This window comes from Bombus impatiens, unplaced genomic scaffold (assembly GCF_000188095.3).
Source record: "Bombus impatiens unplaced genomic scaffold, BIMP_2.2 scf_0135, whole genome shotgun sequence".
In the NCBI taxonomy this organism is placed as follows: Eukaryota; Metazoa; Arthropoda; class Insecta; order Hymenoptera; family Apidae; genus Bombus; species Bombus impatiens.
In genome coordinates this window covers 2499334-2518354 of record NT_176554.1, presented here as the reverse complement: position 1 = coordinate 2518354, position 19021 = coordinate 2499334, and the positions used below count along the sequence as shown (strand labels likewise).

The following is a 19021-nucleotide window of genomic DNA, read 5'->3' as shown; positions in this document are numbered from 1 at the left end:
TAGCCACGCGTTTCTTTCTCGCGGCTTTTCCCGCTTTTCGTGTCTCACCCGCGAGTTATCAGCTCGCTTCTCGCGGAACTAGGAAACTGGCGCGGTTTTCGGTATAGCCGCTTACTCGTTACGATTAAGCAGAACCGCGCGGCTGATCGTTGGCGGATCATCCTGAAATACTCGAGCTGATAGGAGCGGATTAGAGGATATAGAGGATGCGACTAGCTGCTTGCCGCAGAAACAAATGAAAACGCAAGCGCTCGTCTGCTTGGCTTAGGTTTTAATCGTTATTTGAAACATCGAGGCCAAAGGGGCGTGCTAAGCTGCATTTTTTCTCTAGATACGAGATTATAGCGTTAATTTATTCGAGCGAGCTTAGCGTGTTAATTATACGAAAGTGATAGATGACAGATAATATAATCTAACGAATAATAATTGGTCGCTGTAATAAAGATTTCGTGTTTGGCGCTGGAAACAGGGTGCATACGTTCGCTCTAAAAACGAAATTTCCACGAAACTCTGGGATAACATTTGTATATCTATGGAAATTTGCAACGATTCGTAAGTTTCCGCTGATTCGTGAATATTCGTTAATATTTTCATAATTAATACGCTTCTATGGAATTCCATCTGGAAGCTTGCAATCACTTTCCGTAATTTGTACACGTTCGATCGTGAAACCTGCCAAATTTATCCCTGTTACGTAGGAAAATTCACTATTTTCGCTCTTTTACCATTTTTCCAAAACTAAATCAGTTTTTTAATCCGAAAAGACTCGTATAATTAGCCCTCAAGCTTAGCGGAACGAAGATCCGTAAACAATGTTTCGTAAAAGTTGATACAAACAGAGTAAAAAATGTATATGTAAATGTTCGCGTGGTTTTCAGTTGTTAAAAAAAATGTTTCTAATTTCGCTCCCCCGGTTTTTGCGAGAAAATGCCCATACTATTCGTCTTCTGTGCGCTTGAAATATGTTTTATCGTAAAGCAACGTACACAAATATCAGACGAACGACGAATCTGAATACAAAAGTGGCACGCAAATTTTTTAGACCTGTACCATCCGAAGACCACGGCTCGTCCAACTCATTTTTCGACATTCGAAAATTGATCGCCACGTATAAAACAAGCTACATCTTGTGATTTTCTTCGCTTTCGCTCGATGACTCCACTTCTGACAAACGCGTTTCCAATTTCGTCGCCGGGTATCTACGTAAGGAGACGAAATTCAGAGCAGAAAGCTATCTTTCGCTATCTTCTCGCAAAATCTAATCCGATCTAATCGACAGGCGACGAGACGAGATCGCCAATTCGAAAAATGAAAATAGGAGCAACATACCGCGACATCGGCAAACATGAATGGTACGATGAAGTACCTTAGATGCTGAAACGCGACTTTAAATATTTAAGAAATAGTACGCTACCGGCGAAAGAACGAACTCCTTGCTCCTCCTGTCACCTAACTAGCGGCGTTTCTATTTTAAATTCCATTTGCAAAGCTCGATCAGGTGACGAAATTTCGGCTGCTTGCCTGCTACTATTTGCGGCTTGAAATTTGCAAAATTCCCCTAACGTGCGAGAGACCGACGTATTCGAGCAACGGTCTTACGAATGACTAAAATGCAACTATCGTGTTGCGTATTATCGACTAAAGAGCAACCGGTCGGGTCAAACCGATCGGTGGATATCGCGTACCTCGAACGACTCAACGTTCAAGGTGGAGGAGATGAAATAACTCGAGTGTTAGATTTAGACGGCACTTTATTTGTATCAGTTGTAGCACTTAACCGAACTAACTGAGGACTCTGTCGTCCCGTGTCTGTAGCCTTCGATACTCGTAGATGAACTAACTGGCGACTCTGTCGTCCTATGTCTGTCCTGTCCGATGGTTGAAGCTGAACTCTCCCGTGTCCTTCCGGCTGGTCCTTGCCCGGGCTTTTCCTGGCCTCGAGTCATTACGTTTACTGCCCTGGGAGGACCGGTAATTCGGAACGTCCTAATGAGGGAAATGGACCTGTCCGTGCCATAGACGGACGGCCAACTAAAATTCCGAACCCGTCGATTTGCGATTCGTGACTGGTAAAATTTCGCCGACGATACAATCTTTTAATCGGTTAAATTTCGAGACGTACGAACGATTAAAACCTGGAAAAGCTGCAACCTACCTCTGGTTGGATAACGCGCGCGCCATAAGCTCGCGATACCTGCGTGAATTAGCTCGCTGCGGGAGCAGCCGACGAAGATCCACGGAGGATTATTTCGTTAGAAACGATCGAACGTGTTGCGTACGACGACGTATCAAATCCGATATCGTTCTGTACGTCTGCGTTTGCGTATCGAGTCCGAGGCGAGGTAGGGAGCAAGAGACGCAACGGATAAAGAAGCTAAGCTACTTAACAGGAGTTAAATCCACGTGGTAATCCCTCGTGGTGAATCCGAATGCGATGAGTTCGTTGCCCGTAAACTGGGTGAAATCGCGAAAATCGGTTGCTTCCAGCCGGTGCTCGTTTCGGTTCGCCTCGGGTTAGTCGCAGCAAAGAACGTACCAGCGAGACGCCAGCAGTTACGGAAAGGGTGTGTATCGTATCCTCTGCGAGGATTAGCCGAAAGTAGGCGCGGCTGTCTAACGACCGAAGGGAACGCGACCACGGTATATCAGGAACACGCGACGTTTCGACCCGAATGAAAAAAGATTGGCCTTCTCGGCGGCGAGAGACGAGAGGATGCAAAGCTTTTTCAACTTTGACTCTCTACCGGTATGGTAATCTCAGGCTGGTAATAGCGTCTAACGTTTGGGGCGAAGTAGAGCCGGAAGTCGTACACTACCGAGCCAGGTTTTGCGTCTTACAGCAGATATTTAGGGGTCGAAACGTTTTAGGTCTCAGACTGTGTGACAGACAGACAGATTCTACGTCTTCTGGTTCGGTCTGTAAACGCGTGGTCGTTTACAGGGCCTCTTTGGACGTAGATCGATGATATTTAAATAGTGCGTGGAGTATGTACGTATGTGGCTATGTATGCACATGTCGTATATGGCATACAAGAAGCTTCGCCATTTTTTCCAAACTGTGCGTACAGGGTGCGGTCGAATAAAATGTACAAGAGAGCACGAGGTGATTCGTTGTGAACGAATGAGAGCAAAATATGGAATAAGAAGTTCTCGAAGCTTAGTTTACGAGAAAATCGAGTTTGAAAATTTATCAGGTATACTTGAGCATGGCTAATTCCGGCTAAATAATCGACAGGAGGTTATTCTACGCGTGAAAATAAGTCGAAAACGTGGGATAAAATTCCTTCTCAAGACGCTTCGTTTGCGAGAATAATAAATTTGAAAATTTATCATACGCGCGTACTAGCTCGATTCTTAACTAAACACGTTCGAACTTTATTTTCTCGAAAATGAAGCCTCGAATGGGAAAATCTTGTTCTACATATTCGACTTATCTTTACACGTAGAACAACCCATTGTCGATTATTTAGTACCAGTTCGGAATTAACTATGTTCAGGTATACTTGTCAAACTAATTGTCAAACTAAATTTTCTCGAAAATTATATCTCAAATAAAGAAATTTTATTGCCCATTTTCCTCTTATTTTTTCATAAGGAATCGCCTTGTACGTGCCTTGCTTGTACGCTTTATTCGACCGCATCCTGTAATTACATGCAATGCGACGTTCCAAGGTGATCCTCCTCTTTCCTCTTCTTCTTTCATTCGCGTCGCTCGTATGTTTCCAGATATTTGATATTTAATCTCGAAAACGTGACACTGCTTAAACCCATTTTCGGGTTGTTTTACCACCAACCTAAGGCTTCGAATGCGAATGCAGCAAACTCGTTCGAGATCTCGCGGTTCTTGCCATTTCCTTGTCACCGGAATACGCGTTTCTAACCACATTCTAAATGCTTATGCAGGTTTTTGTACTTTCCCCCATGTATCAGAGATAAATGTATCCCTCGTTTCAGTTGCAACACGTAGCAGAACGTTAGATCTTAATTATTATTCGCAAGAAGGCGAATACCTGAGACGAGACAGCAGAGGAACGCGTCCTCTGTCAAAATGTCGATAATATCGGGTTGGCGGTTTGTCATTAGGCGATAAAAGCCGCAATCAATTAGTTGCCAAGCCAATACGAGAAAAATGTTCATATTTTTCCTACTACGTTCGATGTTCCTTCTAATTGTCAATTCGTACGCTCTGGTCATTCAATCGAAAGGCAAATGTCGATAATATTAGATCTTGTCATTATCGCCTAATGACAAAAGCCGCGATCACTTAGTTGCCAAGCCAATGCGAGAAAAATGTTCATATTTTTCCTACTACGTTCGATGCTCCTTGTAATTGTCAATTCGTACGCTCTGGTCGTTCAATCGAAAGGCAAATATCGATAATATTAGATCTTGTCATTATCACCTAATGACAAAAATCGCGATCACTTAGTTGCCAAGCCAATGCGAGAAAAATGTTCATATTTTTCCTACTACGTTCGATGCTCCTTGTAATTGTCAATTCGTACGCTCTGGTCGTTCAATCGAAAGGCAAATATCGATAATATTAGATCTTGTCATTATCACCTAATGACAAAAATCGCGATCACTTAGTTGCCAAGCCAATGCGAGAAAAATATTCATATTTTTCCTACTACGTTCGATGCTCCTTGTAATTGTCAATTCGTACGCTCTGGTCGTTCAATCGAAAGGCAAATATCGATAATATTAGATCTTGTCATTATCACCTAATGACAAAAATCGCGATCACTTAGTTGCCAAGCCAATGCGAGAAAAATATTCATATTTTTCCTATTACGTTCGATGCTCCTTGTAATTATCGACTCGTACGCTTTGGTCGTTCAATCGGAAAGCAAACGTATCCGAGTAACCATAAACGAAGAGTACGCGTTAAAGGGATGTTACGGTTCGCCGATAAAACTTACGAAAAGAAGATTCCGCTCCATTATTTCGATTCTATCCTCCTTGCGAAAATCTAACAATAAGTGACAGGATATATCTTAGAGGCAGCGAGTGGTTTATGCGAGCCGTTGCATCGCAGCGGAATCGCCGTGAAATATCATTGTCGACAAAGTTGTTGCTTGCAGCCGAGGCGTCTCGCGTTTCCCGTAATATCTCTCGACGCAAAGTTCACCGTTCCTCGCGCTTCCGCCCTTCCTCTACCTATCCGGGTAAATACGCGTGCAAGAGGTTGGCTTCGTTACTCGGAGAGTTTGCGCAAATTCTTCGGGTCGAGACGCCCGGATGAGATTCGACGGAAACGTTGATCGCGCGATTCCATTCGATCGAGTCCGATCGTCGTTTGCATCGGATTATTCGTTTCGCCTTTTCTGTAATTTCAATTTCGAAAATCGCGTAACTTATCGTAGGGAAAAGACGCGAAGTCGAACAGAAAAATATCACGTTACGTTCATTCTTCTTTCTAGTCTTTCTTACAGCGAGTCTAGAAAATTAAAGTTAGAGTATCTTTCGGATGAATCAAGTTTCGATCATGTTTCCTCGATATCTTCTTACGTAGAACGAGCAGGTGCCTCGATTTACGTAGAAAACACCGCGTGCCTGCGTTTCTTTAAAATAGCTCGGCTGCAAAATGCATCGTTGCATTTCTCGTAAAAATAAAAACGCAGTCCATGCGTTTCGAACCATTCATCTTTTAACCGTTACACGTACGCATTTCCTTTTAACTGGAGTTAAAAAAGACATACGACTTGTCCCAGAAAGTATTACGCACTTATTATTATATTTTACATTTACGATACTATTTTGAAAGTTATCGTTACATTCGGATGCCTCCGAGTGCAAAGAATTAAGGAGGGACTCTCGTGCAACGTCCTAATAAAACCAAGCGATTTTTATGAATTCTTTTCGGACTAACTACTAGTGGTAAGGGACTGCATCTTCGAAAGTATAATCTTGAGAAAGAAATGTAATTTCTCTCTTTTTTTCTGTCTCTATTAATTTCGTTTAACTGATCGTTCGTTAATTTTCCAAAGCGCCACTTTTAATAAACTGGCGTGCACGACGAGCGAAAAACTAATCGATTAAACGACTTCGGAGAAGGCTCGTTCGCTGCACAGATTTCACCAGCGGTTTGCTCGTGTTTCATTAAACTTTTGCTCGATTATTTACTCGTAATATCTCTCGAAACTATACAAACCGAATCCACGTGGCGAACTTTTCGATTCTTCGCGCTTTTCTTCCAGATAGATGGGTTCGATCCCAGCGTAAACCGATCGATCTGGAAGAACATTTCTCAGCTTTTGCATTCTGACGATTACGACAGATGCTACGCCGCGCGCCAACAACCGTTACGTTGCCGAAGATGATCGCGAGACCCCATAACGCACGACAAACGACAAGAAGGAGCGAAATAAGGAAATCACGCTTATACTCTAAGACTATTTATTTACACGCGAAAAAGGTCGACCGTCGCACAACCAACGGTTAGTTTGACAACAAAAATTCGTAAAAACCGGTTGCTTTTGTTGTCGTTACGCGAAAAATCTTCCCTCGAGAAACGAGCGTGCTAAAGAGAGATAAGAACCGACAATTGCTAAAATCTCTCGATGGCAACCGCACAGTGGACCAAAACGCGCGACTGTTAAGCGAGGAATAGCGTATTATAGTCGGAGCACACACCATGCCATCGTAAGAGCATTACCGACAGCACTGCGCGTACCAAATCATCGACAAAGGCTGAAGGCAGCCGAGCAAAAGTCACGCTTCGATTTCGATAATGGAAATTGCGTTCGATCGATTCGGTTTGCCATTCGATGCGTCGGTATCCGACGAACAACCGCGAAACCGAAAATACCACGAGCTCCTCTTTTCAGATATTCTTGCCGCGCATCGTTCCTGCAACGAACGAACCATTTTCTGAAGGACATTTTGGCGCTATCTTCGGGACACGGTGAAACGTGCCTCGTGACGAAAGAACGGAATAAAGAGAAGCGAAACTGACGGGCCGAAACGAAGCGATCGAAGTGGTGCTGTCTCGAACGTTTCTCGTCTCAACGACGAAAACCGGGCTATAAACGAAATTCAGTGGACCGATAATCCGAAGAAAAAGTTCCGTAACACGTGGAATGCCGAATGGTTTTCGCGTGACTCTGAAAGGAGAGTGGCGAGACCGCGTGGCTCATGGGTGGCCCATGGTGTTGTAGTTGCATTGTACGCGATAATTACGCATCAGTCGATTCTAAATTCTATCGTATAAAGCGTTTGAAGATCGAGTTTTGTTTTACACAAAACTGTCACTCGATAGAGCTGAAAAGGAGAGCCACTGATGGCCCAAGCGGCATTTTGCGTGTTAAGAACCATTATGCGATATAGGACAGGCTGTAACGAGGGAGATACGGTTATATATAAATTTCACGTCGTGCGAGATACACGACGTAATAATTAGAATAGATTCTTTTTTTTTTATGCACCAATTACGTATAGAGATAACCGTCATCGGATACGTAGAATCTTCTTCGTCATAGAAGAGCCAACGGACGAGTATAAATTTCCAGTCAATGAAAAAGCATGCGCATTCGTGTGTCACGAACGAGTCAGGCGTGCGACAAAACACGGGAACAAACGTGGCAGATTAATTCCAAATACGTACGAATACTGCTCGTTTGGGTTTTATCGCTATATCTATTGCCCTTTACGCATCAACATGCATATAACTGAATACGGTGTACGTGGTGTATTGGAATCAAAAGCGGACCGATGAATATTCCCGAATACGCGTAATCGCGCTTCTATCGCGATAAAAGTAAGCGTCGTACGATGAAAAACGTTCGCGTGTTTGCAATGATTGGAAGAATTAAAAGTCCCATACCGTTCGTTTTGACCGGTTTGCTAACAAGTTTCCACGGTGATTATCGAGCGAGATATTTCTAATACATCTAACGTGTAATACGTGCGTTGTATATCACGTTGCTTTACATCTCGCGTCTTAAACTCGCGAAATTTCGTTCGCCTTACACAGCGGAGCCTCTGCTCGCTTCTTCAGCGCAGACCTCGAAACCCATGTTTTCTAAATCCACGGGCCCAACGTCGATCGATGATCGATCTCGTCGTGGCGCAAGGGACCGTGTACGAGTGCGTTGCCTTTTCGAAAGCCGGTCGACCAAACGCGTTATCGACGTCGAGCTAAAACTGGCCGTCGCGACAATGGAGGCTCTTTGACGCGATTGTCTGCCTTTGAACGCGCTCGATATCGTTCGATAGGGTGCGTCTGCGCGCATGCCACGCACGATAATCCACCCGCGACGCGACCTCGCGAAACACCAGATAATTACCAGCTTCGCGGCATGGAAATCGCTCGACCAACGCTATTCAATCGAATCGTCCGTTACCATATGTATGTCGTTCGATCGTGGCTTCTATAGAGGAAAAATTCGCAACGAGAGAGAGAGAGAGAGAGAGAGAGAGAGAAAGAAAGAGAGAGAGAGAAAGAGAAAGGGAGAGGCAAAGATCGTGAAAGCTTGCAAACGACGTTGTTGCCTCGTTCGTTCCCTTTCGGCAACAGGTGTCCCGTTTTTCTCTATTTCCAATTCGGGAATATATTTTCGGCCGCGAGCTCCGTGTCGCGATCGAGGATTTGTTTCATCGGGTTACGGCGTTGCGAAGATCGTTTTTTCGTTTGTTACTGCTACATGATACGGTGGATGTTTATATATTTGTGGGAAATTTGTGAAATACAAAATTCGCAGAACACGCGTAATATAGAAAAATATGTAAAACGGAGGAGAGTAGCGCTAATCGTTAGGATACTCGACGGGAGAAGCGGATCTGCGCGTAGCTTGCAAGCTCGCGGAGATTAGAATTTGTATAAACGTTCTATTCGCAGTTACGGCGGAGTTTCAAACAATTACGGGGTAGAAATCGAATCGAGCGAGCCCTGTTATGCGCGATAATTTGCTAATTACCGCGATATCGAGCGAATTGACAAATTAGTAGTTGCCGTTGCACGTTCCACTTATAAAATTTTACTTGACAATTTTGGGTCGTGCACCGTGATCCCGGATGATTTATAAGTTCGTGAAATTCACGCTCGCGTTGTTATCAAATTCTATGCGTTTAATTAAATTAATTACTCTCGTACTACGGGATTTATTCGCACTAATAGCTGTAACCTGTGATTAATATTTAGTAATATTATACATATGTATTGTATCGCGCTCGAGAATCCTAGAAATAACAGCGCAGCCATGAAGTCAACGCAGAGTTCGAGTTTGTACGTTTGTACGATTATCAAAGCGCACGTACGTAGCGCATAGGATTTTCCCTATCTACGCTCGTTATCCTTTCGCTAATTGGTAGATGGAAAATTTGTATTCGTTTATAGAGAAATTTGGAGATTCGAAAAACGCACAGAATACACGTATCGCGTGATATCGCGAAATTTTTCATTCCACTTTTTGTTCGAAATTTGATCGAAACGAGGGATGTTCGTTTGTTTGTTAAAACGAGAGCGTGACTCGGACACGAAAATACAATGACTGCAGCTATGAAAAACTACAAGCAGGATATTGATTCGCGAATAATTTTACCTCTGCGAAATATGTGCAGCCCTGGGTGTGGCTACGTCAATGGGTCCTACTTAAAAGCAGTAATTTACGACTGTGCTGCATCGTTCCCACGTAGTATACGTCGCTGGAAAATCCATTTGCTTCGTCTCGAAAATTCATCGTTCTATCTTTTCATCGATTCGATCGTTCAACGAACGGCAGCTGGTCACGAGAACATCCTTTAATTTCGCTAGCTACAGCCTCTTGATTTTGGAAATCGAAAGACTTCTCGAGGATTTTCGAGCTCGAACGACGAATCGAGCGAATCGCGTGGAAACTTCTAGTTTCAATTTTCCTTCCTTCCTTTCTCTCCTTCTTTTTTCTTTCGAATATCGGCCACGTTTAAATTAGTAATCGTAGCAGCTGTCAGATAACTCGGTTCTTTTTATATTTACAAAGCGAATAAAACTCTCGCGAATATAACTCGATTATTCGACCAGAAAATACGCTTGCTGCAAGCTATCGCGAACTAAGCCGATTGACTTCTCGTTTCCAGCAAACAATTCGTACCGGTTCTGAGAATAAACGAAGTACGGAAATTAGAGGAAATCAACGGATGGTTCGGTGCCACAAATTCAATTTTTGATCACATCGTCGCAAATATTCTCGTTCGGCGAGCTGGTCGATCGATCTTTTAGCGGGAAACTAAAGAGAATGGAAATTTGAGCGACCGATTCGTACTGCCTTTGTCGACGTCATCGCTTTTTTTAACGATCAACGACAGGAACGAGACCGCGATCGTCTCGATCGTGGTCGTGTCGAAACGCGGAAAGTCACGCTGGAAAAGCAATCGTAAGTGTACAGTAACGTATACGGATCGCAAGATCGATAATTCTTTGGAAAGCGGAGCAGCGATGCGCGCTCGAATCGATTAATCGTCGTCGAGTAATTTGGAGGAGAAACGGCGCGCTCTTCTTCCCTTATTTCCATCGACAGAGACAAAGAGCGAGGGACGCGAGCAATGAATTTTCGGTAAATCGTCGTGTGCTGGTGTTTGCATTCGCGTCTCGCATTGGCGCTCGCCTCGGAAACGAATACGCTCGGCGGGAATGGCGTTCGGCTAACGAAAATTTAATCGACAAGCACGATGATCGGTAGCACACTCCGTTAATCTGGAAAATGAAATCACCGGTAGACTCGCGCGCACCGTCGTCGGTAATTATCCTAATAGAAAATGCATTCGCGGTACAACGTTGCGAACGCATCCGATCGCGAATAACAGCGACGACCGTCCAATGGATCGACGACCGTGGCGTTGCTGTCCGATAAAACCGCAAGGAAGCACGCGCCAGGCGAACGAATAATTCGAGCGAACGTTCGATTAAACGAGTCGGCGCGAGTTCGTCGTCAAAGGGTTATCGACAGTCTGCCGCTCTCTTCGACAACCTTCGGCGGGATCGAAGCAAAGATCGGTAAACCGGAAAGCTGAAAAATTGAAACGAGACGAATTTCGCGGTGTCTTTTACGGAAGAAGCGCGAATGTTAGCTTCTCGACGTATGCGGAGACGTTTCCTTTCGTTGCGTTACTTTCCACGTCTCGATATGACGCCGAGAGTCGTACACCGATTTCGCGCCGAGCTACCTGTAATCAAATTTTCAGCGCGCATCGAGCGCTATTTTATTCGTATGTCAAGAGGTTGATACCCGTATAAATCCGCGAATTTGTCGAACCGAAACCGGTTAAAGATTTATCCGACAGGAAACGAGGCAAAATAGCTGCGGCGAAAAATATTCGATGCGAAGCAGGAATAGAGAACGATGTATTTCGACAAATAAAATAGACCGAATAGACTAGAATAGACGGAAAGAAGATGAGCCGGGTTAAGGGGTTAGGCGAACGCTGTTGTACGTCCTTAGTTCACACGCGTCAATTGCCAGGAACGTTTCGCAACGAATGGCAACGGACGCGATCTTTCCACGTTCTCGAAGACCGTAGATTGCATCGGGCGTCGTCCTCGTTCCACGACTATAGCGATGCTCGAAAGACGCGGCCGATTACGTGTCCCGAGCGTATCTTGAGCACGATGGAAGCGGAGTGGTAATCGAATTAAGTACTTACATTATCGGCGTCGAAACGGTGCGATTCGAGTACCCGAAAACTGTTTGGACGGGTTCGAGCCTCGTCGTCGCCTTTCTCTTTAACGGTGCGCGGATCGTGTCTCTAAAAATCCTGGGTCACCGTTCTAAACATCGTAGTTGGCGATTTCAAAACTCGTAGGCCGCGGCGATTTAAATTTACGCGCTGTTTTAATTACGTGCGAATATTTTCGATAAAATTTGTAGGAAGGATGGCTTTTAACGTGGCTTAAAAAAAATTCGTTTTTCGTACTTTCAGACGCTTACAATATGTAGTGGGAGTAAAATTTTGATCGCGAACGGGTATTATAAAGTAAATTAAATCGAATTTCGTGCGAGAACTTTCCACCGAGTAAGTATCCTCGCTACCGTAGGTATAATATCTGTAACTATTGCAAATTCAAAGTATTCCTTTGTGTCGTGCAAACTCAGTTTTAATCCGTTACAAGGGGAATATAAAAAACGATCGATTAAACGAAGAACCAAAGGAGTCACGGATACCAAATATCTTACTACGTTATCCATAAGCCTTTTGATTTTCTAACAAGTTTAATGAGACTTTGCATACTTTCAACTAGCTTTATGCAATAATCGCTACAAACTTAGTTTCATTCTTTGTCGATAAACCTTACAGTTTAATCGTTTAGAAACCGTTTCTCGAAAGATTTATTCCGAAAAGAGAAAGAAGAGAGAAGTACGGTCGTATCTATCGGATCGATCTTAATTTCCGCGGAATAAAATAACGCGACTCTCTTGGTCAATAATCGTTACGAAACTTGGGTCTCGTCTTCTGTTTGCTTTCTCAAACTCGGATCGATCATATCGGTTATCGTCGTTTCCTTTTGTCCGAATCGAACGAACCGGCCGAAGTAGAGAAAACGCGGAGTAAGCCTCGCGTTCGAAACGAACCTGTGAACTCGATCGAAATGTAGGTTAACCCCCGCGTAGGAAAAGCAGGCTACTCCCCCTGAGGGAGTTTAGCGTGCCGCTTACAGCTTTGCCAGCTTGTACACACGTTGTCATTGCTCGAGTCACGATTTTTCATCTTTTCATCGGTTACATCGTTCTCGACGTGGTCGAGAAACACCACGATTTTCTTCTTCTTCTTCGTCGTCGATCGGTATATCGATTATCGGTGTATCTACGTTATCGCTCGTGGCGTTATATAAAAATCTCTGACAAGGTGGTCATCGAGTTTCGCACCTGTTTGTTCGCCGCTTCGTTCTACTATTCTTTTGGTTTCCAAGTCACGTTATTCATCGAAATTCGAGATATTCGGATGGCTAAATCGCAAATAGTCAGCTCACGTTGCCAGATATTCGAGTCTGCTTACGATTTTAACGCTTTGACCGCCACGCCGAAATCACCTGTTTCGCTCAGCACGCCACGGGAGTATTTTTATTATTCGAAGGATACAATGGCAAAATAATAATAAATCGACGATGTAAGACAACGTTCTTCCCCGATGGACCGTTTATCTTACTGCTAACAGTTGACAACGACATATCGTAACGAGGATTCGTTCGTTTCAACAAACCATTCGCATTCGTTTTTTCGTCGTAAGCAAAACGTGCAGAATACATTGTTGACACGTGCAGAAGATATTAGTAAACAGTGTTTGCTCATTGTATATATAACAGCAAGGTATGTGCACACTTCTAACTTCGATTACGCGATTATAAAGCAGCATTTACGATTATTTTCTAAGCTGTGTTTATAATAATATTCGTAGATTAGCCCTCAAACATATGAATGCAAACACAGTGCACCTTTAGATGCAATAGTTGTTCTCATTTTCTTTTTATCGATGTTCTAATGGAAATGTTTAATCGTTCAACGGGGCACTTTTTATCTCAAAGCATCTCCTATTTATCGGTTATATTCAAAATACTCTAATTGTCAATTTTCGTACAATTTTTACAATCGTAAGAAGTTGAAGCTCTCCGGTCGAACGACTTGCGACGTTAAATTAGACCGCGATACGTAAACTTGAACTGAAACTTAAAATACACAAACACGGGGCATAGTATATACGGTAAACAACGAAATACATGATCGCGTCTTTCAACTTAAGCCTTAACTCCTTCGCTCCAAATGTATTTTTGGGTCGTTATCGTTTACATTTTGGGTCGTAATTGTTTACAAATAAAAAATAATACTCCTCAGTGAGTTACAAGCGATCAGTGAAAACGGTCAGATCCGAACCTGTTTTATCGTAAATCCAACCTGTTCTTTTGGGGACCAGAAACAAGCATAATAAATGCTTCTATACTTTACAAGATTTCTCAGGAAAGGAAAGGAGAAAGCGGTTTGTCACGCTATAAGTTTGTCAAATTATTAGTAAGTCAGCTCGTAAGTAACTTCCGGAATAACAATGTGTATGGCAGGCCTCCGGAACAGGTAAGGAACAACGTTTAGACGTGAAACTGTATATAATGAATCGGTTGCCGAAATGGAAAAAGAAAAAGTGTCTTGTTTGGTCACCAAAAGGAACTAACGCGGTAAAAGGAACAGTTCTCTACTGTGAGACCTGTGAACGTAAACCCGGTTTACATACCAATGAATATTTCCAAAAATTCCACGCATTACGCAATTCTAATTAATAGAAATATCCTAATCAAAATTATATTACTTCCGAGATGGATAAAGATTGCTTTATATCGCTTTAATATCATTATTTACACGTCATTGTAGCATTTAAAATCTGACACTTGAAAACTTGCAAGTCAAAGTATATTAGGTTGTCCGGAAAGTTTCTTTCGTTTCATAAGGCGATGGTGGACGAACGATAATTTCTGTTTTATATTATTTCATCGAATTAGGTGTGATCCGTTTCGTTCTATTTTTATTATTATGTTCGTGCATAATTCGATAAACTAATATAAAAAAAAACGTGCGTCTATCATTTCCTTATCGAACGAAAGAAACATTTCGGACAACCTAATATGACGAGAACAAGTCGGAGTTGCCGGTCGATATTCGCAATTAAAAGTCGCGGCGTTAAGAATTAATCCGCACTCTGTAATTTCCTTCTATATTCTACTTATTCCGTAAACAGACAGCGTCAACGATCCGCAACTATCGTCGAGCCATCGTTGATTTGTATCTTTCTATAAAATTTCATCGCCGTTACCGCCAGCCAAATCGACCAAAATGTGTCCTAACGTTTCTACCATAAGCTCGACAGCTTCTTTGGCTCCTCTAGCCGAGAAGCAGGAGAAACGAAAGGCAAGAAAAAGAGAACGAGAGGGAAAAGAAAAGAGGAAAGCGAGGGCAACGAAGGCGCGAGTTGAAATAATTATTAGATAGGTCGGAGGTAAAACGCGACGTCGATTCGGCTTGCGTAACGTTCCCTCTCGATTATTTATCGTTCTCTCGATATACCTCTTGGCCGGAGTGGCGCGTTACCGCGTAAAATCGAAAGCTTTTACGGGGCCGTGTTCGCGCGTACCTAGACAACGGCAGAGGAAGCGGAAACGCGGCGCGCGAACCGTGGAAAAAATACGCGCGCGTGTCTGGTCCAGCGAGAAAGAGATTCCGTTGGATGTTTTATTTTTTATTTTCCTGTCTCTGTGTTTCAGCCGACGCAACGAGATTGAGGCATTCCAGACACTTGGACGCGAGATCGCAGTTTCCTAACGAAGAGGAATTTCAGGTGAGTGCTTTTTCATTATACTACTTTTATTCTATCAACCGATTCTCCGATTCGATCGATCGGCACACTTGGATGACGTTGTGAAATATTTCTGCAACGTTCAATGATTAACGGAATCGGAGTTGTTTAGTTAAAGTTAGATCGCAGGGATCAGGCCATCGCGTTCGTCGAGCGAAAGGCTGACATCGAAAACGACTTCCGATCTTCCACGCGTTTGCCTCTTTTTGTCGAAATAAACGATTTCCGTATTTTTGATTCTGCTGTTCGATAGATGTCATTAAAACACACGTAGCTGTAAGAATATTTGGTTTTGGTATTTTATTACGTTTTGTGTGTTCCGAACGTACAGCAAGAAAAGCAGAGCTACGAACGCGGAAAAGAATATTTTACGTGTAACTTCAATTTTCAAAAAAATTAGATATTCATCGTATTACAGCACTGTGCGAAAGTCTACCTGTAGCTACGACGCGGAAGAACCGAACGCGTTTAATCGAATCACCGAGCTGTGGAAGTCTGAAAATTGTTTTCGTAGAGCCAATTAATTTTCCCTTGACAATAAGTCGAGATATAATCACCTTTTATAGGTTGCTTCGCTTCGTACCACCTTGCGAATCTCTCGTCCGATTTCTACCACAAGTTGTTATTTACAAAATCGTAAAATCGACCAACGATCGTTCCTGCTTCAAAGCCTAGAATTTTCGTAGGCCACGGTTTTAGCCTATTTACGATAATGATCTCGCGATTCCTATTAATCCTATTAATTCTAAAAAATATCGACAACGTTGTGTACAGAAACGGACTTTTAATCGCGAACTCTGTTTTTCCAAGGAAATAACAGTAATAACCGAAATTGTACTCGTTTGGCAGATGCAACTGAACGAAAACCACAATCACAAACCAGTGTTTTCGAATTGCTCGAATTACGCACCAGTAGTGAAAGAGGAGGAGCCAGTGGGCACGGTGGTGATTAAAGTGCACGCAGAGGACAGAGACCATCCAGACGATGGAGGTAAGCGACGTGTCAATATCTCGCATTGTGACCGAGAGTTTCACCAATTTTCCCGATATTTCAAATCCAAGAACGGGGAGATAGTCGAATCGCGTAAAATCTTTCTCGAAGGCAAAGTAGTAGAAAAATTCATCCGGCCAGAAGCTTCCGGCGCGTTGCTCTCGACTCGTCCATTATAACGTTCGACGTGGACTCGCTCCGACCAAATTCGATCGAAAACTGGACGGAAATGGTTCGAGGAAACGCTGCATTTTAGCCTTTTAAAACGTGTTTTTCTTTCACGCAGGCACCATCACTTATAGTTTCGTGACAGCTCCCGGCGAGAAACTAAAATTCGAGATCAACAACAGGACCGGGTTGATCCGGACGACGCAGGTGCTGGACAGGGACGAACCGGCTCGAGAAAAGGAAGCCTACCTGACCGTCCTCGCGACCGACAACGGAAGGCCGCAACTAGACGACGTGTGCACGTTCAAAGTGACCATCGAGGATGTGAACGACAATGGGCCCGTTTTTGACAAAGTGGTAGGTGCCGCGTGACCACCTCGAGAACCTTCTTCTCGACTCGAGCGCTCTCATGGGTCGCTCGATTCGTCCATATACCGATTTACGACACAGTCTAGTCGATAAGTACTTGGACATTCTCGCTTGGATCTTCCAACAGAGACGCGGTAATTAGCTTCGATCGTTAGGAAAACGATTAAAATAGGAGAGTTCGTGTTCGTAGGACGATCGAAAAGGTTTCTGAAAATTATTTGGAAGGGTTGGAAGAAAATAAGGAATTGATAACACGATCTTCCGACCTACTGGAACAATTCGAAATCATTAGCCTAAAGTATTTTACGTTATGCACAATTGAATAGCGATATAGAAAACGTAATAGATCGTAGAAGGAACGAAGCCGAGAGTAGAAGAACGCGCAGTTTCGAAATCCAGTAGGTTCTTTTTTCTTACTATTTACAATTTTAGAAATATCGCTGATCGTAATACGAAAATATCGAAAATATTGCTGTTTCGTATTAAACGAATAACTTTAGTACGCGTGGACGAAAATTTCATGGACTTTAAGATTCTATCGATTTTCATAACAATTTGCCAGGTTTACCCGATATTTCTTTAATCGTAAATGTCCTAATATCTACGAACCGGAGTCTACGTCCGATACGGTTTACGTATCGTCGCGTTTGTCGCGCCCATCCTCGCTCTATGTGTCAACGGCAACCACGCGTGCCCGTATACGTCGTCGAAAATACTACCCTCTGGCACGCGTTTCGTCTTTTTTCCATTTCATACACGTTTTACGGACCAATCGAATTTCCCGTAACACGGGTTTTTGCTTCGTCGAGCAACGAATGCAGCAGCGTATTTTCTCTTACGCTTTACGATACGATTGTGCTACACTAACCACCACCTCTTGCTTCGATTTCTTTCTTTTTCTTTTTTTTTTTTCAAACCTAGGTCTTTCGTGGATACGTATGGAAGGTTGGTCTCGAATTTTCCCGGTGTATATATCTATTTCGATGTTTTTTTATTTTCTTATTTCTATTTTTCCATTCTCTTTCTATCTTTCTCTCTCTCTCTCTCTCTCTCTCTCTTTCTCTTTCCTATTTTTTTTCTATTTACGTCTTCTTTTTGTTTGTGGGAATGCGAATGCCTGCGTTCTGTTTTTGTTACGCAGTGGATTACTACGCCTGCGTGATCGATCGAAGATCTCGAACGATCTCAAGGCGGAGTTTCTTATATGCGTCGGATGTTCGAGTTTGGCGTATTTACATCAGTCGTAACGAGGAAACGCGTTTCCCTTGTCCTGCCAATTTCCACGTTTATCTTCCTCCGAGAAATCATTTTTCATTTCCCTTCATTTTTATATATATATATCAGTTTTTCAAAGTAAACTACTCGTCGTTACGCAACTCGTTCGGGCGTCAACCGTAGTTGTATCGTGCAAGAACGAGATACGTCTAATTATAATAAATATAACGCACTTCCTACCTTCGAGAGGGACGAAAGTTTCGAGGATACGTCGCGAATTATCCACGGACGAACGACAATAGCGATAAAGACTACGAACGATGTCGGCGATGAAAGGAAATATCATATCGTAGAAATAGCAACGAAAGAAAGTTTCAGCTCGTTTTAAAATCGTATTTCGCGTTCACTCTAATCTTCTCTTTCGCCAGACGATATACCAAACGACGAGGAATGCGCGACGCTCGTCATATCGGAAATGATGTACACGTCTAGTACGAAACGTACCAGACACGCGCATTTGACGCTTATAGGATAGAAAATCCCACTTTTACCGCTCGTATCGCGGCTTCTTTCGTCGCGTTTAGTTTATATCTCTGGACGCATGCACACGTAGATTTGTTTAGAGAAGGGCAAGACACGCTGGTGGGAAATAGATAGAGATTTCAGAAATCGATCGATACGATGCAAACGTATTTCCATATAACGTTGTTTTGTTTTTCTGGTGATCGTGGTCTCGCGTACAGGCGTATACCGAGTCGGTGCCGCAAGATTTGCCCCTGGGACGAGAAGTGATGAGGGTATCCGCCACGGACATCGACGATGGCAACAACTCGGTGGTCTACTACAGCTTGTTGTCTAGAAAGCCCGAAGACGCGGTGTACTTTCGAATCGATCGCAACACGGGTGTGATATTTCTCAATAAAACCATCGATGTAAGTATCACGCGACGCTGTTTATCCGAAACATTCG

At 43.2% G+C, this 19021-nt stretch overlaps 1 protein-coding gene across 1 annotated transcript in view; it reads left to right on the top strand.

Annotated features, from left to right (window-relative positions):
* Window positions 1-19021, top strand: part of LOC100741934 (DE-cadherin) — a 92704-nt gene that overhangs the window by 60412 nt on the left and 13271 nt on the right. Inside the window, exons 2-5 of the mRNA XM_012381701.3 lie at window positions 15218-15291; window positions 16159-16300; window positions 16587-16825; window positions 18796-18984. Coding sequence (XP_012237124.1) covers window positions 15218-15291; window positions 16159-16300; window positions 16587-16825; window positions 18796-18984 — 644 coding nt within the window. The remainder of the gene's footprint in view (window positions 1-15217; window positions 15292-16158; window positions 16301-16586; window positions 16826-18795; window positions 18985-19021) is intronic.